The sequence below is a fragment of the Ptychodera flava genome, chromosome 11 (genome assembly GCF_041260155.1).
Source record: "Ptychodera flava strain L36383 chromosome 11, AS_Pfla_20210202, whole genome shotgun sequence".
Classification (NCBI taxonomy): domain Eukaryota; kingdom Metazoa; phylum Hemichordata; class Enteropneusta; family Ptychoderidae; genus Ptychodera; species Ptychodera flava.
In genome coordinates, this window is record NC_091938.1 from 18458817 (window position 1) to 18484171 (window position 25355).

At 39.2% G+C, this 25355-nt stretch overlaps 1 protein-coding gene and 3 non-coding genes across 5 annotated transcripts; 1 reads left to right on the forward strand and 3 right to left on the reverse strand.

Annotated features, from left to right (window-relative positions):
• The first annotated feature begins 4180 nt into the window (after positions 1 to 4180).
• Positions 4181 to 25073, forward strand: LOC139143701 (putative ankyrin repeat protein RBE_0997). Of its 2 annotated transcripts, none has more exons than XM_070714225.1 (11): positions 4181 to 4294; positions 13312 to 13391; positions 15041 to 15124; positions 15730 to 15840; positions 19427 to 19522; positions 20184 to 20270; positions 21713 to 21823; positions 22023 to 22136; positions 22592 to 22639; positions 23015 to 23074; positions 23450 to 25073. In XM_070714225.1, exons 2-11 carry the CDS (start codon positions 13356 to 13358, stop codon positions 23528 to 23530), a joined length of 828 nt encoding a protein of 275 aa, XP_070570326.1. In that variant the 5' UTR covers positions 4181 to 4294; positions 13312 to 13355; the 3' UTR covers positions 23531 to 25073. The 2 variants fall into 2 exon arrangements, with proteins under 2 accessions (XP_070570326.1, XP_070570327.1); XM_070714226.1 differs by lacking the exon at positions 4181 to 4294 and adding an exon at positions 9825 to 9935.
• Positions 7533 to 7604, reverse strand: Trnae-uuc (transfer RNA glutamic acid (anticodon UUC)). Its single transcript has one exon. It is a non-coding gene; the product is annotated as a tRNA-Glu (tRNA).
• Positions 8621 to 8692, reverse strand: Trnae-uuc (transfer RNA glutamic acid (anticodon UUC)). Its single transcript has one exon. It is a non-coding gene; the product is annotated as a tRNA-Glu (tRNA).
• Trnae-uuc (transfer RNA glutamic acid (anticodon UUC)) lies at positions 10713 to 10784 on the reverse strand. The gene has a single exon. It is a non-coding gene; the product is annotated as a tRNA-Glu (tRNA).
• Positions 25074 to 25355: the final 282 nt, after the last annotated feature.

Below are 25355 nucleotides of genomic sequence, written 5' to 3' on the forward strand. Positions count from 1 at the left end.
GGTATATAATTGAAAGTTTTTCACCTACCGAGAAGATTTCCAACAAATTTGGCCACCCTCCCCCAAAACCTCCATAACAGCATTAAAGTGCTGTCATAGCTGCCTCTGAGTCTGCTGTCAGAGGACTATAATTACAGCACTCATAGCATGCGCATGTAATAATTACAGCACTCATAGCATGTAATAATTACAGCACTCATAGCATGCGCACACAACTTTTGACTGCGATACGGGCTCATCAACCCACTTGACCAGATTTTCGATGCGGTTTCTAGAAAACACCTACTCTTGACATGATAGCAAATATTGTAACTATCTGTCAGTAAGGAGCTCTTAGCATTTTAGTTCGGAAAATTTTCTGAATAGACCACGGAATCACAGATTTCCAAGATGTGTGTAGGAGTTAAAGTGAACAATACCTAACATTAGACCAGTGCCAAATAAGGCAAGGTGTAGGTATACCCCCTGTGTTGCTACGTCACAAGTCTTTCAATGGAACGTTTGAATGGGGACACTCTTTTAGTAGGGTCAAGGGAGGTCACACATACACACTACTGTCTACAAGTTGTTATGGTTGGGGGCTCACAAAGAGTGTTGATGATGCCGGCCGTAGAGGGCGAAAACCCTGACGCACTGGTCCTGCATCGTTGCATGCAGGACTGGTGTGTCAGGGTTTTTGTCAAAATGATATTTACCACTGTCCCTCCGCCAAAGACACTGATGATACAGAACTTTCATCATTGTCTACATGTTATTAAATACAAAAATGTATTTAATAACGTATATTTATAATGCTTTCGGTTTGCCATCCATAGTGAGTGACAGTGCGCCCCCAGTTACAAAGATCGCACATTGCCACAGGCAATGCTACATTTTAATACCGCCATCAATATTATCACCATCTATCACCATCATCGTTATCATCATTTCATAATCATCATCACTACCACTGGAGGCGCTATCATCCCTTTTCTTTCATGCTTTTGTCCTGTTTCAAGTCGGCTGAGCTGTTGCCTTTGTAGAGCCCGTTGTCGGTGAGGTTGACTTTTATCCTTTGAAAAAAGTTCAAACGTGTCTTTCTTTCCTGTTCTTTACGGTAAAGGGAATCGCGGTTTTATTTAGTACAATGTACTATGTTTTGAAACTCGAGATGTTTGCGCTTTTTATAGTTTTCGAAAGTGAAATTTTGCTCGCTTGATTTCGTTAGGTATCACTTCTCAATTCTCGGACTTTTTTCCAGTCGTGTATAGTGAAAATGTTCCTGTAGCTTGAAGTTATGAATGTGAAAACTCAAGTAAGTTAATGTATGGGTGTTTGTACCCATCAAGCCCAAAAGTAAGAAAATGATCAGTTATCTTTAAAAACCACGCGATTTCATTGATATTTGGCCTAATTATTGGAATTATTAAATTCTTTAAAATTAATGCCTGCCTAGATCTTGACGAGTTGAGTCACGTGACCAAATCTGATATTTTCCCGCCAAAAATTTATGTCTTATTAATTTAATATTCCAACCGTAACCCGTTAAATTTTCTTGATTTTCTCTGCACTTTTGGAAACAACATCTATCATATTCTTTCAAAATACATGGCACTCATGAAACTCTATCTATACTTCTTTCTGATATTCAAAATATTCATGTAAAACGTCAAAAATATTGTATTTGTTGTTTTTTGTGAAGAAATGTTATTCAAAATTCATAATTTTGCATCTGCCACTAGTTCTAACACAAGTTCCTATCCCATTTACATTAATTGGTCATAATATTTTAAATATTTTGATGTTTAACAGTTGGAATATTCAGTTATTTGCAATATACAATTTGGCGGGAAAATAATAGATTATGGTCACGTGATCTGACTTGGGTAATATATTATGATAAATTTCAACTTAATCAAATGCAAAACATATTTTTGGCAATTTTCACAATTTTCTGACCAGGTCTGATTAAAAAGTATGTTCAAACTGATTTTACATGTATGTAAGCCTATGCCCATGCATTAATATATGTGAAAAGCTAAAGGTTATCGTACACTACAAAGTTTGAAACACTTTCCTCAAGTCATCAAATAATGTGTGGCTGGATACTTGTAGCACATATCTTTCCATTGCAGTATGAGACAAAAATTCGGTAAAGTTTACTTTCGATTTGGATTTAAAGGAAAGAGTTATTTATTCCTGACATTTATATTGCAAATGTCATAACTATGGTTTAATGGTTAGGATTGAAAGAGGTACCAATGCTCTGTTTTGGAACTGTGATTTGTTTTTCGGAATACACCATAAAATCGTACTTTCCTGGATGCGATCGCGTGTTGGAAGGCAACCATTACCATATGGCATGATGTACCCCTTTTGCTGCCCACAATGCAGTGCGTGTATATCTTCATTTTCAATGAGATGTTTGAAAGCGGCTACACACTTCCACTTATCATATGAGGTCATACAACACTTTATTGTTCTAGGTTGAGTGCCGATGTCGGCCGTACTGGTCCAAAACATAAACGCATCGGTTCATGAAATGAAACGTTGTGCAGCGAGTGTAACTTTCGACACTTGCTACATACACTATTAGCCATTATTCACCGCCCGTTGAGGAAAGTCGAGATCTCCAAAATCGGTGAATTTACGGTGTGAAGAATGGAACATTACGAAGATACCTACGGAAAGCAGATTTTTTCTCGGACAAGTGAAAGACCTTTAATGACATCTGAAAGTCTATCATATCTCGGGGAAGGCCCGTCGAACTTAAAATCCAAAATGCTGCCAAGCAACACTGTCCAACAAAGGCGTGGTGGGGGATTCCAATGGCCAGGGTCGGCCATTCACTTATATGTCGAAGCTATCACAGTCATGTGATGTCTGATGTGTCCACGTGATCGAAAGTAGCACCTGACTTCTGACCGGGACGTAGGTTGTATAGTTGAAGAGTGGTAAATAAAAGTGGGGGGAAAGTGAAAGTTTGACTGATTCCTAATCTATTTTTTTTCCTGTCACTGCAAGAGTCGTGCTATAATGTCCCGGTATTTTTGACAATGTAACATCATATACGTTAACTGAGTCAGGTGTTGCAAGTCTGACGTCTGTGAACATATTGCGATCTTTTATTCTGATTTACGGAGGAGTAGGCCCATTTCTTGCTTTGCTGCTGGTGGTGTTGTCACGGTCCTTGCTGACTACTTGCATAGAGATTTCAAGAAACGTCACAGAGATAAAATACAGTAAACTTCAACTTGACCACATATCACTTCAAGTTACCGAACAAAATCTTTCCAATCTTGATGGTTTCTTCAAACGCGTACCTAGATTACAGACGGTCAGCTTTCATTGATTATTCCACATCCAGGCTAACCTCCTTCATGACATGATGTCCATCCTGCTCAAAACTGCAAGTGCGAATGCAGCAACGAAATTTGACAATATCGTTGTGTGTTGCCATTTTTGCGTCAGTCGAAATCAAGTTGAGGATGGGCCAACTTCATCCAATTGCTTTAAATATGATCATTATGTTTTGAATGAGATTGTTTATGTTTGTACATGCTGTGAAGATTATCAATTTTATAAAGTCTGTGACCATTGCACTATTATTTGTGTATCTATTATGTAGGGTCCCTTTAGACTGCCGGACTTTGCGGGCATGAAAATTGTCAACACTATTACAGCCACTATGAGTGAGTAAAAGGGCGCCCTCAATTGTCTGATTTCCATAAAATGACGTGCCTCAACGATCGATGTTACGTTTTAAAAATGCAAAACTTTTTAATGGGATAAACAAACAAGGGACTGTATACGATGAGGTTCGTATCTCGGGAGTATATGATATGATATGATATGAGCCATGTTAGAATAGAAATGCAAATTTCATGAGGGTTATTATTTAAGAGCAGCAGTCTGGTAACTGTTCGACTGGGTCGACTTTTTTGAATATCAACTCCCGATCAAAGCGGAGAAAGTCGTTCAAACTACGGTCCCAAGCCTTCCGAACATACTTGAACACACGCCGCACTTCGACGTCAATGTTTTGTTTACTCGTGGGCGTGGTTTTTCAATTGTTGGACTGATTGGCTTCGTGTGTACCCTGCGTGATATTTCGGACGATTATGACGACAGGTCGTGTTTAGTGCCATTTGTATACAGTCGCCATAGAGACACGGGCCGCTGCTTTTCATATGTAAATAACACCGGCTGTGGGATCGATTTGAGGTCGTTTCCGCCGGGTTGACGTGAGTGAGCCTGTGATCCCGGCCGATCGGGTCAGTCCTTCTCGATATTATTGGGACCCACCAGTTGAGAGGTAAGCACAGAAACTCTTTCGAAAGTTGTAGACGAACCAACTCTAGGAAAAGAGAACTTCGGTTGCTGGCCGTGCGGCCATGGTCCCTCCACGAGGGCCGTGATGCAAAGCAGCGCCGAGTACGTATACACTGGTATATCGTTCCATGGAGGTGTATATAACCGCCGCCTATGGTTGTCTTGTTGTTTTGAAGATCAAATCGTATGCAGCGATTTATACAGGGTAACTGTTGTATACGAACTTCACAACCACAACCTAACTTCGCCTATTTCTATGCAAGTTTTTTTCCAATAGTTTAAAATTAGAGGGAAGTCATTCTCAGCAGCAACCTCTTCACAAATTGGCCTCGGTCACTACCTACATGGAATTAGACTCGCCGTGTCCATTACATACAAAGGTCTTTCGCCCCATACTATTAGTTGCAACTCACTGCAGAACCGTTTCGGTCGGATAACGGGCGTAGTACTGGTACAGTACATGTGCAATCATGCTAACGTTAACCGAAGGAAGCCATCGGTGCCGCGGTGGGTTGCAGCGCTGCGGAGGCGGAATCTTGCTAGACGGGACCACCAACTTGTTCAAGGACCAGGCTAATCTTAATCTTTCTCGGAGAAGGAAAACAGGTCACGTCATCGCGCGCCCACAACAGACGTGAGCTGATATCAGACGGCCATGTCAATTTCTCTATACTTTCCCTCGCATGTCAGCGTATACAAAGTGAACAGTTAATTGCATCCCACCCCACCATTCTCGGCGCACACCGTGACTGTTTACAATTGACGAAGGAATATAAAACGGAGAGGTTTTGAGTCCGATGCAAGATTTAGTCAGTGCATCAGTTATCTGCATTTAATGTCATTCCAGAAGAGATTAGGTTCGTGTATAGTAATAAGGCTTATATGCCGACTTCCCACCGGACTTCTAGTACTGGTACACGTAATTGTAACACAATGGCTTCTTTATTGTGTTGAATGAATACGAGATAAAATCAATAACTTTCCCATAGTTTTTATCGGTCCCCCGTACCTCACACTCTTGGAAGGTCCGTCTCTCAATCAATAGGGTTCCCGATATGACTCAATGTTAGCACTGTACGACTTTGGTGTTGGCATTTTCAAAACAAACCACAAGGCCACAGGGGCATGCATATATTGTGTAAAAGGGTTTCACAGTGTTCGCAATATCGCGTTGGCGATAGACTCCAAGTCGACCAACGCTTGAACCCGGGCCGTAAATCACTGAGTGCCTGGTTGTTGTTTTTTTAAATTCCGCATTCATAATCGTAATCCTATTCAATGGTGAAAAGGTATCGTGTTGAAGCGATACAGTATTCAGCAACTTCAATTTTTTCCGCATACATCGGCAACAGACTATGAAGTATTACTAGTGGTACTTAAAAATGGCGAACTGTGATGACGTCATCAAATCCATCGTCTCCATCAAAGCATGCACAGACCACAGTTCTGTGCTCAGTCTTATTACAATTTTAAATACTGTTAGGCCCCTAGTTTTGTTTCACGATTATGCAACATTCCAAATGCCACTGTGTTCGCTTCGCTGAAAAGGGCTTTGCTTTGGTTTGCCCCGTGGGCGAATTCGTAATGGCATCGACGCAATGACTTCGTTACAAATGGGTGCAGGTTTTTTGGAGGGTCTATGGTTTTAAAAGTTGAAGACCAACTCTTCACGTCCGGGGCATACAGTCCATGGCCATACAATATACTTTTCAGCTTTTAGCGTATATTAGGATACATGTCAGCAAGATAGGTGTATTTGTCATGAATGCAGTTTTGTCGTAGTTGTGTCTAACTTTTTTGCAGCCAATGTTTAGGCTATAGACGAAAATTGCACGGTAGGCCGCTGGCCTCTAAGCTGTTTTTTCATGTTTGCTCTTTTGTTTTGATCACGGGACACATACGAGACTGTCTGCTCTGTGGAATGGATTTAGCATGTGTTGAAGGTGAGCAAGTTCATAAACAACAGCTATGTCTCAGCTGAAATTCGGAGCATCCTACACCTCACTAGAACATGACATTTTTTATTTGTCATTTATATTCAAAATGGTCGCCATCCCTGCGGTAACTCTATGAAGAAAAAACAGTTTTCGATTTTCGAAAAACCAAGACGGTGAAAAGTTTTTTAGTTTTCTTACACCAAGAGCTTTAAAATGAACCCCCATAAGTAGTAGATCAGAAAAGAATTGTAAAAGTTTGAGAGTCCGAATATCTGTCGACCTTCAGGTTTTCAAATTGATGGAGCGAGATGTTCGATTTTTTGCTTGTGTGTACAAACCGGTCAAGGCCGTAATATTCCTTGTTGCCACGTAAGATTGAGACTACAACCGTTGTCCTCAGCTTCGCCGGCTATAAAGTGCAATAGTACGCTCTCAGGCAACCCACAATAACGCTAATTGACTGAGGTCTCTTAATTACTTCCGTATTATCACAAAGGTGAGTTGCAAAAATTTAACAAACACCGTTGCGTCATTCAGACATACCGACTCGGCTTTGGTTAGCTACGGACAACTGGTATATCGAGATGCCAACAATGTTTTAAGCGTGGCGAGTAAGTGGCCAGTCCATAGTTTCAGCAAAACACAAACCAGACTTCCTGGTCATTTTTCCCACCTGCGGGATCACTTGACCTTTGACCCAAAGAATATGGAAAAATAATCTACTTAATGATGGAGATGCAATTAAAGCTTATAACATAGTAATGCAAATTCCTCGACGACCTACTCAGCCTTGCCGATATACAAGGTCACTAATGTCTGCTCGTCGCTGCCTTGACTGGCAGATTTCTTGCAAGTTTTAAGAGAACAGCTCTGCAAGGCTGAAACAGTTACGAATTTGCGTAGTAGTATACGGCGTTCTCAGTAACGCGCTATCACAGTTTGTGTTGTCCACACTGTAATTCGTCGCGTGCATCAGTGCGTTCTGGACTACTTTGGTCAGTTGCGTTACACTCTTACCAGTCTTACTTAAAGGCACTGTTCGCAATCCCTTGTTCTAGTCTGTAAGAGGATTATGGAGGTGTGACGGTCTTTTGTTTTCCCTTGAAATTGTAATCTGCTGGGTAAATTTTCTGATGAGACAATCTGGTGCCAACACAGGCCTTTAAAGACAAATGAAAGCGAATAGCATGGTCACTGGAAATGACTAAACTGGGAAATTATAACGGTTTGAAGTTTACTGATTATTATTCAAATTTTTTGACAATTTTCACAAAAATAATGTCATTCCCTAGCCGGGAATCGAACCCGGGCCTTGTGGGTGAAAGCCACATATCCTAGCCACTAGACCACTAGGGATTGCCTATTCTTCCACACGACCTAATAAAATTTATACGCCAATCAAGGATGCATTTTTTCAATGTCACTTCAAGAATGTGTCACCCGATTGAGGTCAATTTCAATCACAGCGTTACAGTACTGCTGATGTGCAGCTGGCTCGGAAGGTTATATTTAATTAGTCGATTTTTACTGTTCACAGCAACTTTCGTATTAGCTGATGTATTAGCTGATGTGAGTTATCAAGACCGGTGGTAAATATACTACACCAATTTCCAATTTGAATATTCTCTACAAACTTTGATTGGTTACTAGGTTTTGAACCCCGGGAGCGGTCGGAGGATGATTGCGGGCCAGTCGAGGTCAGTCCTGACGGAGTCCTTTATATTAAATTAATCATAGTAGTCTACCGAAGCTTTGAACTTTCTTACAAAAACAGAAATTCATTCCTTGCAAAAGCAGAAACGACCTGAAATATACACACCAGGGCCAGGAGCCACAGAGAGAGAGAGTAGCTCCATGGACGAGGGATAATTTAGTAATTTAACCGCTGTTCCTCGTAAGGTGTGTACTGATAGATTCTCACTTTGGCTTTATCTCCGTGTTAAAGCTCATTTAAAATGAAATAGGCTGTATTGTTTTCATTTCTTTCGATAAGTTGGCTATGAGCAACTTTTGTAACAACACTTTGGAGACGCAAGCACAACTTTGATTTTAACAACTAAACAATTTTCGACTTGAAGTCACGTATGGCCGCCGCAAGCGTGTACACAAAAATCTGTACTAAACGATCGACGGAATGCATCGCCAAGATTCAAATAGTGGCATTTTCAAAGACAATATTGGCCTTCAAAGACAAAAACATTCCTCTTGCGTTTGGATGATAGTAAGCGAAATACAGAAAGATAAAGCTAAGGGGGTTTTAACATGATTAGAATTCATGGTATCGGTATACGTGTTCAAGATCCCTTTTCCAGGACATATGGGTCACATAACTTTTTCAAGTCAGACGAATTATTAAAATTACTAAAATATCGTTCCCTAGCCGGGAATCGAACCCGGGCCTTGTGGGTGAAAGCCACATATCCTAGCCACTAGACCACTAGGGAGTGGACAATGTTCCCAATCGTATTTAATATTTATCGACAATTAATCTATTCACCCTATTTGCCCAGTGTTGGAGTCCAAAAGACGATAGGCTTAGATCAAAGCATGATGGTGATAGGGTTAAATGTCATTATATTCCTGTCAGTATTTCAAGGATAAAACGAAAAAGTAAGTGACGTATATTTCAACTCTAAACCGAGTATTGTATGAATTTTGTCAGAGCATTTATAAGCACCGAACTGATTTTCATGGGAATAAGATAATGTGAACCTGTTTTCGCCAAGATGTCTCGTAGACGAAATATTGGCAAAAGACTATAGCCAGTAGCCCGTAAGATAATTTTGTGATAATATCTTCATAATTTCTTCAAAAAAGCGAGCTTTTAGCCTTGTAAACACAAAGAACACGTGTTTTGTGTAAAATTTGCAATGATATTGTTGACAAATGAATTCTTTTCCGGATTAAAACCCAGCCACCGTTACACACATGTAATTGCAAATTTTCGTGGCCAGATTGTACTTTGCGCATGTGCATTTCCCAAAATTCTAACCACAGAAGTTGAGTTTGAGAAAAAGTTTAAAATATTCGCAAAGGTTTAATGTAGCTGGAAGTACAGAAAAAAGTAATTTTTATCACTGAAACGGAGTCTTACTCTAATCGCAGGCGGGGAAATTTTGCCAGTGCATTTTACCATAAATTGACAAAAAATATTTGAAGACACCGATATTTGGATTAATTTCATAGTGTGTATTTTCAACTTCGCACACTTTTATTGTCCATTTAACATTTTTACAGCTGAGAAATGTATGGTTCAAGTATCGATAAAACTTTATATTCTACAACAGGCAGACGGCACCAATTTTTACAGGATTTTCAAGTGCGGCAAACAACTTGAAGTGCAAACATCAAAGTGTCACGGTGATTAAATATGTCCCCAGCAATGTGAATGGCGAAAGCGTTCTGAATTGTAAGCGAAAACTGAGGACAAGAATCCATGTTCCGATCTGAAACTGTCTATGGCATTCGGGACACACGGGGCTTATTTTTGTGCATATACCATGTATACAGGCTGTGGGGATTTTTTTATCTACGCGTGGTCGAGGTCAGAGGTCAACATTCATCAGATAACTGGGTAACTTATCTCTTAGACAACGAGCTATATCATATATATGTACCAGTGTACATGTTTTTGAGTTTGTATGGCAAAGAGCATCGTCTGATCTATGGCGCACTTTGATCACTTTGGTAAGTAAGACCACGACGACCTGAATATGCTAGCTTCCTAGCTCATTCAGATTGCCAGACATTCTTCAAATCGCAGAATCACTGTTTCATATAGGTTTATACTTGTGCTCGAACCGTTCACTGAATGCGCCCGATATACGTATACTATAGCTCACAAAACAAAGGCAACATGAAGGTAAAAGCATTCCGCTCATGATATCAGCACAGATTTGGACAAAACATTAAAACTCTTGTACAAATCTCGACATTGAGTCTACACGGCCTTGTAATATGAAATGAATGTTTACCCGAGTCTTGTTAGATTGAATCGGAGTCGATGTTGACCGGCCGAAGTCCAAACTCTGGAATTGTAGGAATGTTCGTCTGATGATCATAAACGTATGAGCGAAATAGTCTAAAATAGGCCCACCAGCATGGGTTGTAGAGTGACATTCCTGTGATCAGATTAAAATTTAGCGTTACCGCTCGATGCAAAGCGACATCCAATTGTGAAGAAGCAATGCACGTGATTTCTGTAAAGGCCAGATTGAATTTTAAAAAGCATGTTTTCTTAGACATGCCTCGCATAGATAGGTGGGACGGGCTTTTTGTAGACCTGTTTCACAGTTGTTCCACAACCGTTACTCAAACACAGCAAATTTGGCGGTCAGCCGTTTTTTATTTTAAATACGAAAACTTATTTTGGACCAGCTGGGTTAACGTATATGTAAGCTTAGGGTTTCGGAAAACCACATGTTTTGAACAACAAAAATAGAAAATGGTACTAAAATAATTGTGTTCCCTAGCCGGGAATCGAACCCGGGCCTTGTGGGTGAAAGCCACATATCCTAGCCACTAGACCACTAGGGAGAACCTGTGAGAAGTGGGTTATTTACTGGTTATGATTCATTGGGTAAAGGAGTGCTTCGGCGTGATTTATTTTAATGACTTTTAAAATTCTTTAAAGGGACGTATTTCTTGACTTGTTATACATATTGTTTTATTTGTGCACCTAACTTTCACATATTGACTTTTTAACTCACTTCATTGACTTTTCAATCTGTCGAAACAATTGTTTGTTTTCATATGCCTTCTTTTCATATGCCTTCTAAACGCTTCACTAGCAAATGTGTTATGTGCACGTTTCACACTACCGTGCACGTTATAAATCCATAAGACTCGAGTGAGAAACGATTTTCTCGAAGGTCTATGATAAAGGCAGTAGAGATGTAACGTTCAGTTTGAGATTTTGGTAAAAGGCAAAGTTGTGAAAATTACTACTCTTTCTGTAGCAAGTTTTCTTAAAAGCTGTCACACATTTTTTTTTTGCTTGAAGAAAACAGTGTGAAAATATATCGATCACACTAGGATTTATATGTAGACCCGTGCGCGCGAATTTGAACCATTTTTAGGTTTACTCCCCATTGAGAAAGTTTGCGTTCAAGCAGCCAAAATCAAGAGATTATTGGTCGCAATAGAATTTAAAAAAGATATTTCAGTAACAATTGAATCACTGTAAGACTTGCCAAGCCAGACGTTAATATCGGTTAAGATATAATATAATGCAATGAATTGTGCTTTACAAATAACAATGAAAGGTTTTTCTAAATGGCATAGAAGATTAGCTCAATATAGACTGAGGCCTTAAGAATACATGAAGTGGGGTTTTCTAAAGACGGGGCTTTGGGTCGCAAGAGTGCTTCTACAAGATTGTTTCTGAATAAATACCGTCAAATTCGTGAATTAAAATCCGGGCCTTGTGGCTGAATGCCACTCGCCATTAAACCAACAGCGAGTACATGTTTGAGTCTGAACAGTGTTCATCATTTTGTAAAGTTTGCTTTGTGTTATTTTTGAATATCAAAACGCAAATGGAAACAGACAAATCGGAAGAAGTGGCATGGTGGTATTTCGGTGATATACGTGTTTAGGTTATTCTGTGTCAATCATCACTTTTATTCGCGGGATATTCTGTGAAATGGCTAATTCAAAATTAATAATATAAATATCATAAATCATAGATAATAAGTTACAGTTTGGCGACCAACGGACGTACTGCAGTCCTCGTTTATCAGTGAAGTCATGTCTTCATTTCAATCAACCTTCTCGGTCAGACAATCCCAAAGAGGTCACTCACATACAAATAACGTTTGCCTATTCTAATAAAGATAATAAACACCGGCCTATAGACGTATTCAACTAAAAGCTTTCGGTCTTTAAATTATTTGTAACAAAAGGTATTCATATTATTTTTGATTGTCTTGCCTCAATAGCCTTAACAGTCACAACACAAAGGGAATACAATCATATAGAAAAGTGAAAACGTCTTTTCGTGTATGTTAAGCGGATGTAAAATTGACATTTAAATGTGCGTGAGTCGCTATCATCCAACTGACACGCATTCGTACGCGGATACGAAATTTCACTCTGAATAAAAAAAGTTGTGAAAACATTGAGAAAAGATCACATTTTTTCGACTTCTTATGCGATGCATATCTTCCAATCCATTCTTTTCCGGCAGCTGAAAGTTCGCTAATGTCCTGTTCACACATTGGCCTACAGTACTTTAACTCTGCACCGAAACTAAAAACAGCCGTCGCATTACAGCGATACGGCTATTCTGGGCCAGTTTTAGATATTTAGGCCTAATAACTCCCTCCAATATTCGGCTGCAGTGCAAATTTTCAAATGTATGTGCATACATTGGCGTGTCATGCTCCCCACTACTAGTTTATCTGCAACGTAATGGACGCATGCGCAATGAGACGGAGGTAGACTCAATAGGTACAGCGATTTGCACGATGGACCGTCCGTCCCCTCACACACGAGTATAGTACACTGATGTTATTTCACTCCGATATTGTTTTTCTTGGCAAAAAATCTTTCTCTCAGTCGCCGATGCAATATATAATTCCAAGTACTTTTGGATATAATCGCCCGCTGTGTAACATTATACTTGTGAATACTTTGAATGTTTCTTTCCTGCGATTTAGAATGAGGTTCTGGAGTCGAATTTCGAAAGCTGTTCTGTGTGACGTGCCGTAACAATGCTCTGCAGAACAAGATAGCCACAGAACATATCTTATGCGTTCACAGCAAATATAACTATAGTGGACAGTTAGACAGTCCTGCAGAACGAAGTATACGAAGCCCCAAGATCGTGGAGATCTGAAGATACTTGAAAGATCAAAAGAACTGTAGAGTGCCCACTAAGTTTGTAAAACCAAAGTAACGCTCTAAAACCATCATGTTTTATTCACCTATGCATAGACATGGTGTCATGCGTTTGGACGCCATCATTAATTCACGGGGGTCATTAATTTTTTACCGCAAAGCCGACACGCCATACCTCAGGATGAAATAATATCGCTAATGAATTATTAATCGTGTTTTGCAGGTGGAGAAAATATAGGACATTGTTAAATCATACAGCCGGTCGAAATGGGCGACTGGGCCGAAAAACAGCGTCTGAGAGAGGTAGGTTTAAAAAGAAAGAATTTTATTTGCCAACACAGGGTGGAATTTTGATTCTATTTTGGTAAATTGAAAATCCCTAAATCGCTTCCTTTAATGGCATGCCGTTAGTTTTAGGATTACTAGTATCCAAAAGCGCATGAGCAAGTGTACTTTAGTGTGATAACTCAGGTATGGTTATGTTATGTAAAACCTGTCGTTACCTGCCACTTTAATTTCCTCGTAAGCAGGGAAAGGGTATGCACCTGGTGTAGATTGACTTCTGACATTGTATCATGAGCTATACGTTGTGTCGACTTGTGTTCTGAAAAGTACATCGTCGGGTTTCTTTCTGGTCTCTCGTCTAGCGGCCACGAGAAAAATATTGGAATATTTATTTGTACTCCTGTTTTTAGCAGACGTCTGCTATCTGTTATCCGCCATAGTTCCGAGAGAACATGTCGCCCATCGTCTCTCCCCTCCCTCCCTCTCCCTCCCCCTCTCTCCCCCCTCCCCTCTCTCTCTCGTGCCATCTTTCCAAAGTTATACATTTGGCCTTTGATTTCCGAGAGAGCCAAGGAAAGACTGCATACATATAATTGTTTCAAAATGAAGAGAGTTAAGTTAGGCAAACCTTAGGGTCAGATCAATCGATACTAATTATCAACGCTACATCCGATGATGCAGTGTCGAGGTAGTTGTTTTGTGGCAGTGTTAACGTTGACGAGGATACTGCGGGGAGCAAAGTCCGAGAAAAAACACCAAAGACTTAACGCAGGCGGACATCGACAAAGGCATTATCAAAGTCACTCTGTTTAGTTGTCATGAATTCTTCAAATCAAAGCTGGTTACCTGTGTGAATTTCTTGGTCTGCATTTAATTCTCCAACCAATAAAATGCTGCACACACGTGATGCGAAAAAAACAAATTTTTGTAGAGAATTTTACAACCGAGCCGTACTTTAGCGAAGCTGCAGTGATCTCAATCTTGTCTCTCAGCCCAAAGTAATCGTAGTAGTATAACTTTGTTGAAGTGTCGATGTCTCTTTAAGGTTTAAAGGACGTCAGGACGCTCTACCTCGTCGTCCAAAATTCATCTACTCATCATTGCAGCACTCGAAGTAAATACCGCATTCATGTCATTAAAAGCCCGCCGCCGTTCGTTGAGATATCGTGCATTCTGTTCTTGCTAATACATTTAACAGCTAATTTACATTTTATCTGGCTCATTAACTTTCAATTAGGTCGCATTTTATTTTGTTCTCTTTGTGATGCTGCTTTATCGAAGAGTATGATTCCCATTTTTTCTGTATTTTGGCGCTATTTTAAGTTTTGTCATTTTATACATGTATTTTATTTATTATGTCCTCACTTCCAATTTATTGTTTTAGTTATTAACGCAATTCTATCTACTCAATGCATGAACGAAAACCCATTTATGGATGTGTTGATTTGGAGAATCAAATATGGAATGAAAATGAAATTTTGGGGCACAAACAGCAAATATGAAAAAGTGTGAAATTATTGATCAAAATCGTTCAATTTTTTATAAAAGTAATGGGTAATCTCTGCGAAATATATGAAAATCGACAAATTTAATCTGAGGACATGTTTTGACCGTCTTGTAATCATTTTTCTTGAGAATGACGATTTCTGTTTTGACTTCCCTCACAGGAAATCATCGAAGCAGTTAAATTCGGTGACACCGCACGCCTTGATAAGCTACTTGACAATGGTGCTGACATAAACGAATGTGAGGTAAGTGCATTATGCTGATTATCCTTATCATGACGTCACTTGTGACGATTCACGTGGCGACTCACATCACATCACGAACAGACAATGAATACGGAAATTACTCCAAGTCAAAATGCCAGACAAAATGGCGAGGAGGGCAAGAAAGATCGTGGGATTCCACTTGTATTCGTACACAATGCTTTTTTTCGGCTAAATAATTGAATCATTTTTCCTCTCGGATTAATCAGCTATTATGAATATTTAATATTAAAATCTTGATGTATGGCGCAGCGTTACCCACAATCCAACAGCGAAGAACTGAGCTGAATGACAACAAAGCTATACCTTTTAATAGAGCGATAGGTGGACATATATCATACAGGCCAAGAGCAGCTCATTTGTAGTAATTACCTAAAATTTGTAAACAACTTTTTCTAGGAGCAATTCATCCAAGCCTAAAACGATACAAAAGTACGCTCTTATTCTCATGAAAAAATATATACCGCATCTTTCCAGACTATCTCTCATACAGTGTACCGTACTTTATATCGCTCGGTCAATGACAGCTGGCCGCAGTGACTGTGATTTTTAATATCCAGATATTGTTATTTTGCTGTCTCCTATAGGGTGGTTACCTCACAAAGAAGAATTTACTGATGATGGCAATCCAAAGAAAAGACGTAGACACGGCAGTGTTACTCATAAATCGGGGAATAGATTTATCATTTACAGTGACGGTAAGTTACTGCTCTCTCTCTCTCTCTCTCTCTCTCTCTCTCTCTCTCTCTCTCTCTCTCTCTCTCTCTCTCTCCTCTCTCTCTCTCTCTCTCTCTCTCTCTCTCTCTCTCTCTCTCTCTCTCTCTCTCTCTCTCAGTATACGTCTAGGCATATGTGAAACTGTTAGCTTTGGTGCCCTTGTGCGAAACGACAATGATCGATGCCAAAACCAGAGCGTTATAATTATATATGAAAACATGAATTATTTCAAGTACAGAGTAATAATACATGTTACTTAAGTTTCATATGTATTGCACTGAATCTTCAGACAGATCTAGCTTTTATTTAATTCTTTTCTCCCTATGTAGTTAGCACGTACCATCATACTATGGTCTTAGATGATGTTCAAATTCGAAAATAATTTTGTTTGTGACAAATTGAGATTGTTTACTTAACAGCGTACATTTGTCATATAATATATATATATATATATATATATATATATATATATATATATATATATATATATATATATATATATATATATATATATTTATTACATGCCTCGTATATCGAACGTCGCGCGCTCCATAGGATTCAATGGTAACTCGCCGATGACGTCGCGGGCCGCATAGTCATCACTGGACTGAAAGTGAACCGGAACTATTTTCAACTTGAAAACTTTTCGACGTAAAAGTCTTGAAATTGTATGTTTTGCACAGAAAATCCGGTTTTTGGAATCCGGTTTTTGGAAAATTTCGCATAAAAATATTGATAAACCGCATAACAGTAATTTAAATATATCAATGCGCCATTCGATGATGAAAATCGTTCTTATTTTAACCGTTTTTCGTCTAAAACGAAAATAAAGCATTTGACTATAATTTGCCAATAAACGTAAATATTTTTGGTGCAAACTGAGTAAGAGAGGCATGTAATAAAAATATTATAGCCCAAACAAGGGACTATGTACCCTCGGGGCAGGAGACCATTTGCCCTCCTTACGTCGGGCAAATGGTCACCTACCCTCGGGCACATAGTCCCATGTTTGGGCTATAATATATATTATATATATATATATATATATATATATATATATATATATATATATATATATATATATATATATTATATATATATATATATGCGCACAAGCATGCATTTTAGATAGGCATGAAATGTGTATGCGTATTAGCTTATACATAAGATGAAGTATATGTAAATATAATGGGTCAATATGTATATGCATGGATGAATCATCATGGGCGCTAAGTCCATATGAGGTCAAAAAGATCTCTGCAGCTCTCTATGCAAGCTCGTTGTTGAACTATCGCCAAATGAACCTTGGTTTATACGTTCTGAATGTCCAATAGAAATGATTCATTGATTTGCTAAAGCACACTGGAGACCAGTTTATATCAATGCTTGATTTATCTTTTTAATAACAGATATATGTGACAAGTTAGTTCATGGTTTCTGTGTAAAGATGGATCTGGTATGACCTATTAAACGAGAATACCAACTGCTTGACCTGTGAGGGGTACGCATGTCATGCCAAGTAGATCGTATAACAAGATCTTTGAGTAGGCGGCGGTGCTGAACTCTCTACTTATTCTCTGTTGCTTGCGTCCTTTCTGTGCGAAACGTGTTGTCATTGACGTCGACGCTGTACACTTTCACGCTCTGAACCGCCCCAGTCCATGACTCGGCAGTTGTTTCGGCCGCATTATCGCGCAAATAGTGATGGTGTAGCCAGTGTGTGTGTCATAAGAAGTGTCTTGTTGCTATGACCAAAGAGTACACTTTGTTTACAAACACTGGGTGTACAGGGTTATGTGTGTCTATGACGTCAGCAACCAGGGTAACCAACAATAAGCGTACACAAGGGCTAAATCTTTTTTCAAATATGCTACTGCGGAGGGACTGTGTCAGAACGAACGAGAAGGCACTTCAATTGAAATCTTTGTTGACATACTTTATGTTCTCACAAGGGAGTATTTAGCGATATATCGAGTACAACTTTGTGTAATATGAATGGATATATTTTTTTACGTCCATGTTATATATCACCTCGTCTATAAACGTTACTTTGAACACGTGGTATATAAAACGTTCATGTCACTCAAATTCGACATTTCTATGTCCTTTTGTCTCTGTAGCTCTAAGAGTCTCTCTTTCACCGCCTCTGTCTATCTGTCTCTCTTCCCCTCTTGCTGTCTCTGTCTCTGTCTGTCTTTCTGTCTGTCTGTCTGTCTGTCTGTCTGTCTGTCTGTCTCTCTCTCTCTCTCTCTCTCTCCTCTCTCTTCTCTCTCTCTCTCTCTCTCCTCTCTCTCTCTCTCCTCTCTCTCTCTCCTCTCTCTCTCTCTCTCTCTCTCTCTCTGAATGAAAGAATATCATACCAATCGCGCTTATAGATTTAAATTTGTTTCCGTGAGCTCTGTTGTAGAGTTTTTCTATCGCATTTTGTGTGACTACTCTCGGGGCGCTTTTCAGGGCAAATGAAAAAAATTCACTAAATGCTGATTTACCTTACACACCTGTTTGCCTATTCACGTGCGATAAAGCTATTGTACCGTCTCGCAGTACCTTCTGACACCTCAGGCAAAACGGTGTGTAAATTCCAGTCCTTATTGTGTTTTGCGTCCAGTCTTTCATCAGAGACTGAGGACATTGTCCCAATTGATGTCCATTTTTGTGTACGATTTACAATGCGTCTTTAGAACCATAAAATTAGTTACTTATAGCTTATAATTCGCAAAATATACCACTTGTGTTACCCCGAATGCATGTGCAGAGCAAGTTTTCTGCATTTTGCCTTGGACGATGGAAGCACCTGCAAAATTGTTCTTGTTCCGGAACTAGTTTGACTTGCTCAACGATCAAAATAGGATTAAATACACACAGAATGCATGTATACAGAATGTATATAAATATTTTGCGAGAGATCATATTGGTACTGTGCATACAAAATATCTGTGGAAAAGGGAAAATGTCTTGTTTTTGCACAAAAATGTTATTTTTGTAGTATTATGCACTGTACACGCAATCACACCACGATTAAGCCGCTAACATCACCTCGAACGACATAGACAGGCTTCCCATTCAAAAATTTCCAGGACGATTTACAAGATACGTGAGCGCACTGCGAAAATGATGCAATTTTAGCGTTCATAGAGTCCCAGTCGGAAGTTCACTCCACTTTTACGTGAATCTAGATTGCTATATATTTCCACAGTGGAAGGGTTGTGGCTGTGCACATTTAGAAGCAGGTTCTATATTGTGTGATGAGGAAGTTACGGTGCAGAGAATGAGAACGACACTGTCTCTCCTTTGATGTGTAACAACGAACAAACTTTATTGCGTGAAAAGAGGCGCGAAAGTCACCTCAACCTGTCAATCAACCTGAACAACTTGCAACATTGTCTCAACTTAGTCTGAGGTATTTTTGCGTCCCGACATGGGTTGTAACAATACAGTGCTTTTAAGATATTTGCACAGATTTTTCACACAACTATGGATTGGGAGTTATCTGTCCCGGGACGTATCCACTACTCGGCATAACCTCCTATAACTAAGGACCATTTCTTCTTCCTCGTATTTTAACAGGTTGATCAAGATGAAAAAACAGCCTCCGACATGGCGAAACAGCTAAATCTAAACGTAATTGTGGAATTAATAGAAAAGAAGAATAGCGCCAACCAGGTCAGTAACAAAAAAGTAACTCTCTTCGATTCTCGTGTAGCGTATGTGTAACACGTGGAAATTAAGTGAAAAGAGAAAGTTCTCGCTCACCAGGTCCTCGTTAAAGAATGTCGTGGCACTACCTCGAAGATGCTCAACAAAATTTTTATTTTATGAAGGATAGACTCTTGAGCGGGAATGTATATTGTGTGAAATATCACCGCAGTCTTATAACTGCTGCACACTGTGACCGTCAAAAGATTTATAATAACAACAACATTGAATTGCTTCAGGGCTCTGGTATTCTAAGTTGTACATGTTTTGAGAAATGAAACCATTATAAAAGACACGCACCTTGTAAAACAGTTGTTAATATTGAAGATATCGACACGATACCTGTATAACAACATTCACACTGAAATTTTAGATCGTGCCCAAGTCACTGGTCATCAAACATTAAAAGGAAAACACGGACAGTATGGTCGACCAAACTATTTGCCACGACCCGTGTCACCATGGCGACAAGTAAACAGGTTGTTGCCCTTTGGAATTCACCACCTGTTAGGTGACCATCACCACTTCTTTTGACAATGACCTTTCTCCACGTTGCAATTGACCCCATGTCATAGCAACATTGAAATACTGACCGCTTTTTAAAAATAATACTCTTTGTCTTATCAAGGACTTCGTCCGTGCCGTGAAACTTGGAATAATAGATTTAGCTGACCGGGCGATTCAGGATGGAGCAAATATCAACATTATCGAGAATGTAAGTACAAGTATTATTGTCAAAATATTTTGTTCTTAGGAGTGCTCACGGGGTTTCAGAATCTCTGCACCGGACATTAATGTTTTCAAGGCACCGACTATTATGCTTGGTCCATTTCACAAGTCGCAGATTTTTCGCTTTACAGCCGTACGCATGTTCATTACATATTTTGGTGCCTGACAAGTTTTGCGATTCCGGACATTGGAAATGCCAACTTCGCATAAGTTATAACGGATATCCGGTTTAATTTTGCTGTTGAAAAAGTCACATGAAAAACTAGTACTTCTAATTCCGCAGAAGTCACCTTGCTTGTTAAGTGTTAAAAAGTTTCAACTGATCACAAACTTGTAGTTCATTATCATTACCAGTAATATGTTAGAAGTTGTCCATACATCAGGCAATATTATAACAAACTGCATACAGATACGATCGGTGTTCGTGTTAATGCAGGGCCAATACGTAACCGTATCGGCCCTGCATTAACACAAACCCTTGGTCACTCTACATCGATTTCAGAACGCAATATTGTTCTCCTGCAAATTTACAGAACAAATTGCGCGGTCACCAAGTACAGCTAGCCTACAACAAGACAACAAATTGTTCAAAAATCGCGCAGCAAGCAAATAATTATTCGGTTACGTTGCACCGTGCTAGCACCAGTGGAATTTAAAGTCACGCACAGCGGAGTGCGATGCGAAAATCGCTTCTTCTCCATGATCCCGAATACTGCACAAATAAACACAATATTTTATCATATAACAATTGGAGGTTTAATTTGGATTAGAAGCACTGCATAACTATTTCGAACACGTGTACAATCTCCGTGTCTAAAATACCGTACAGTCATGATAGGATGAAGGAATGTGATAGGTTGAAATTACTGAAATACCGAACGACTCGAGTCTGAATTGATGTTATTTTGCGTGAACAATTTGCCTCGGGATAGATATTCGAAATCTCAAACTCAAGCAGGACGTTTATGATCTACAACTTGTTGGGCTCATTTCGAAGTTCGTGGAGAAAATATGATTTTTATCAGTTTATTTTTATGAAAATGAAAACGTTAATTTTTCACCATAGAGTTGTCACGGCGGCCATTTTGAATTTCAAGTGTCGGATAATATTTGGTAATTTTTTCTCTAGTGCCAAATTTTGCAAGGTGACCCACTGATATTTACTCTTTAGTTTGAAAGGGAATGGCCGAAAGTTCCCTTCAATAATGAACGTTTGCGCAAAAGTTTTAATCTCTTTAATCTCGAGGCGCATACTGCAACAAACACACCGCATCAAATTATTTTACGTAAACTGTCAATTATCATAAAAAGGTAAATTACGACACAAAAACGTGAATATTTCAAGAGGTTTGGAGGAACGTTAGATGTTTGGTTGATCAGCGAATATATCTTTAACACACCATGTTTGCACTGTTTACTGTTTTTCAGGAGGGGTCAGAACATGGCGGCACGATGCTCATGATCGCAATTTGTAGTGAACAGCAAGAAATGGCTCAGTTTTTGATAAGGCGGGGAATAAACCTGGACTTCGTCAACAAGGTGAGATCCCAGTAACCACATGGGTTACGAATAAACCTTTGCATACCATGCGATATGCCTATATATGATATGAATGATTATGCAACGGAGAAAATGGATGGCGCCAGTGGCCAACAAGTCGTTACTGCACAAAACAGTAGAGAATTCTTTCTCGGCTGCATGAGATTACAAACGTAACCGATATTCATTCTGCTTTCAGTGGGAGGATCCCAGCTCTGGGGAACGTTACGCAGACACGGCCAGAGACTATGCAATGAGAATGCATTACAATGACATCGCTGAACTGATCGATGAAGAACGGAGGAAACGAAAGGTATTAAATGTAACACTGTGACTGTGAAAGCATCACCAAATAGCGGTCCCGAGACCGTGACCATAAATGTATAGCCAAGGTCAGCGTGCCATAGTAACATCCATGTAAAAAATCTGTTACTTTATTCGTAAATATTGTTTAATTGTGCAAAGCATATGCTAATGACATGTACCTTGTATCTTGCACTTTTCATCCATTTACCAATTGGTCGGAAAGTGCCAGGTAACTGTCGAGATATTCGACCTTTTGAGGTCCGTCAAAATGCTTACTAGACTGAAGTTCTCCCCTGATGCTGTCTTATTGACAGACAAACGTACAAATCAACTTGCAATGTGTGATCGCCATTGAAAGTGAACAGCGAGACACGAAAATTGTGCAAGAATCGTTTCTAATATTTTCCATGCTTCCGAAATATTTTGTAATTCTTGAACCTTTTCAATTTTCCTTCGTTTTAGGAAAGACAACAAGTCCAACCTAATGGCCACATTAAAAGCCAGGCGCAGGTAAACCTTATGAACTTTCTTCTAATTTGTGGTTTAATTACCATGTAATACCCTCATTTTCGTACTCAATTATGATCTTATCCATATCATACATTCACTTATGAAGTTGTCAAATACAGATACTTCCACGGAGGAATCAAAGTCTGAGAATGGAAATATAAACATTTACGTATATACACCCAAACAAGCATATGACTGCACAATAGCATAGTAATCGCCGGCTATGCAAAATACATAGGATAGGCATTTTACGTGATCTCACAAATCATAAAGTTTTCTGGGAGCTGGAAAAGAAAGTGGTATCGATTACAAACTCTCCGTGCAACATCGTTTTTGAGAACTGGCAAGATAATTCAAATTTATTGTCTTTTAAAGGTACCGCAAACGAAACAAGCAAACGGTGATTTGATGGATGTTGAAGATTTCGAACAAGAGGTAAAATATGTTAACTTCACATTGTTTTCCCCCTTTTAATGTCTTATTTACCGTAACACGATGGCCGCAACGGTGTACTTGTGAAAGAGTGCGTACACTAAACGTAGAAATCCTATAAAATAACAAAATCAGGGATACTTGAGAACAAGTCTGTCTGATAGGCAGGTCTTGTGTGTTCAGTATCGGTATAGTAAAATTAGCATAATAAAGAATAAGCCTTAAAACATCTTCTCTTATTCACCTCCATGAACAACGTCTTTTAAGATATGGTGTGATATCGACAGATATTCTCAGACCGCCAGACTTTTCCTTCAAAATGATTCTGTGGTTGGCTTTCAAAAATTCACCGTCCATACTCTTTTTTTTACTTTGCAGGAAAATACCATCGCAGAAGTAAACAAACAACAAACAGTGAAGAAAAAGAGTTCGGGTTCGGGTAGCTGTGTGATATTCTGATTACAACCGCTAGAGGGCTCCCTACACTGGTAGCACCGCATGTCAAAACTTTTCTTCAGTTTTCTCTCCATTCCACAACGTATGCTTCAAAGACAAGAAGATGACAGCCGCCTTGTCGCGAACCAAGTGCCTTGAAAAAAAAATAATCAGTATCTTCAGTTGACTTTGATGGAAGATCACTGAATGAACATAGCGAAACTTTGCAATGACATATTTGACGTCATTTGTGTGTTAAACGCTCTCGCCGGGGAACCCCGACATACGTAATGCAGATTTGGTGTGGTTGCCTTTGGAAAAGTCCCTCCAGAGGTACAGGGACTGTGTTTCTGGAAATATAGTCAATTTGAAGTGTTTTGATACAACTCATCCAACAGCATTAACTCAAATAGTGAAAATCGTAAACAAAAACAGAAGTGCACGTCTTCTACACTGTTCATATACTTAAAATGCTTGATTCCATACGTGTGCAAACAACAAAAACCATTTTTACATTCAGTATTTTCTTTCACGGCCTTAAAGTATTTATGTTAAAAAGAATGTTTCTTCCAGAATGCTCCATAGCGTATGTAAATGTGTTGCGAAAACACTGCCCTTAAATTTTGTCGATATCGTCGGATAACTTGAAACCGTCCTCTCAGCATTATCGCTTCTTGTGGAGTGTGCTCTATGCAAGTGTTTTTTTTTAGCCATTTACTTCTCAGATGAACGATGATACGTTCTTGAAAATCTGATCGGATGCTCGCTGAATTGTTTTCTAAATTGGCCAACACAGACGTAACGTTGTCATGGCCGAGTCTGACTTTAGCAGAGATAAACTGATTAAAATTAGATAAATGCTGTGTTTTACTTAAAATGTATATCTGACGATATATCTGTGTTTATGTTTACAAACGCTTAAAGGGAGTTGTTATTGTTGTTTGACAGAATTTTCTCTAGTTGTAAACTTATTTGTTTGAGCTTTGAAAACACTTTTTCTCCTTCATTTGATACTACTGTCATTTACACCCAAAATGTGAAGTGTGACGTCATACCCTGTGACGTAACTAGCAACGAAGATCAGTGATGAGCTCGTTGTATGGTTTATGAACGGAGATGTGCGATTGTATAACTCGGGAATTGCACCTGTCCGCTAGTTTTTTCTGCTGATCATGGTAGCATGTAGCCCTGCGCGCGATGTTGTGTGTTTCCGGCGCTACCGTACAACACCGCGCCGGGAAGTAAGTTCTGTTACAAGATGTGCACCACCAGTGGTGGAAACTTGACATGGCGCGTGGGCCGCAACTACGACAAATTTGACGACACATTTCACATTTTTGTCCTGCTTTGAGACATTCTTCACCGATTTTTTTGTAATGATAATCTTTAATTCCCTTGCAGAGCTCAATTTTCTTCGAAACACTTTGACAATTCTTTTTTGTATCAATTGCTATATGAGACATTCTGCATTTTACTGTGTTCATCTGGGTATCTTTGGAAACCCTGAGTTTGTAATATACAGCTCATAGTTTTAAATTGTTTATTAAAATATTTCAACAATATCGTATTGCTGTATCTTAAGGTCTGACGATTTATTACATTATTAATACCGAGTCCGTTTCTTAAGAAGCCTGTACTCGATCGAAACGGTAAATTTTTCACTAATACTGCATATTCGACAAGGATATTTGCTGTGTCAATAAGATGTTTGAGAGACCATTATCATCCGATGATTTCAAATTCGAGGGCGGGACAGGTGGTATTGACAAATGAAACATTTACATCTTAAGATCTGGAATTCACATTGAACGCCAGTACAATTTTATACCAGATCAAAATCTGGTAAACT

Bases quoted from the DNA above. Each gene is read 5' to 3' on its own strand.
- LOC139143701 (XM_070714225.1), top strand. From the start codon at position 13,356: ATGGGCGACTGGGCCGAAAAACAGCGTCTGAGAGAG. The intron at 13,392-15,040 runs GTAGGTTTAAAA...CTTCCCTCACAG, and splicing joins AAAAACAGCGTCTGAGAGAG to GAAATCATCGAAGCAGTTAA. The intron at 23,075-23,449 runs GTAAAATATGTT...TTTACTTTGCAG, and splicing joins TTGAAGATTTCGAACAAGAG to GAAAATACCATCGCAGAAGT.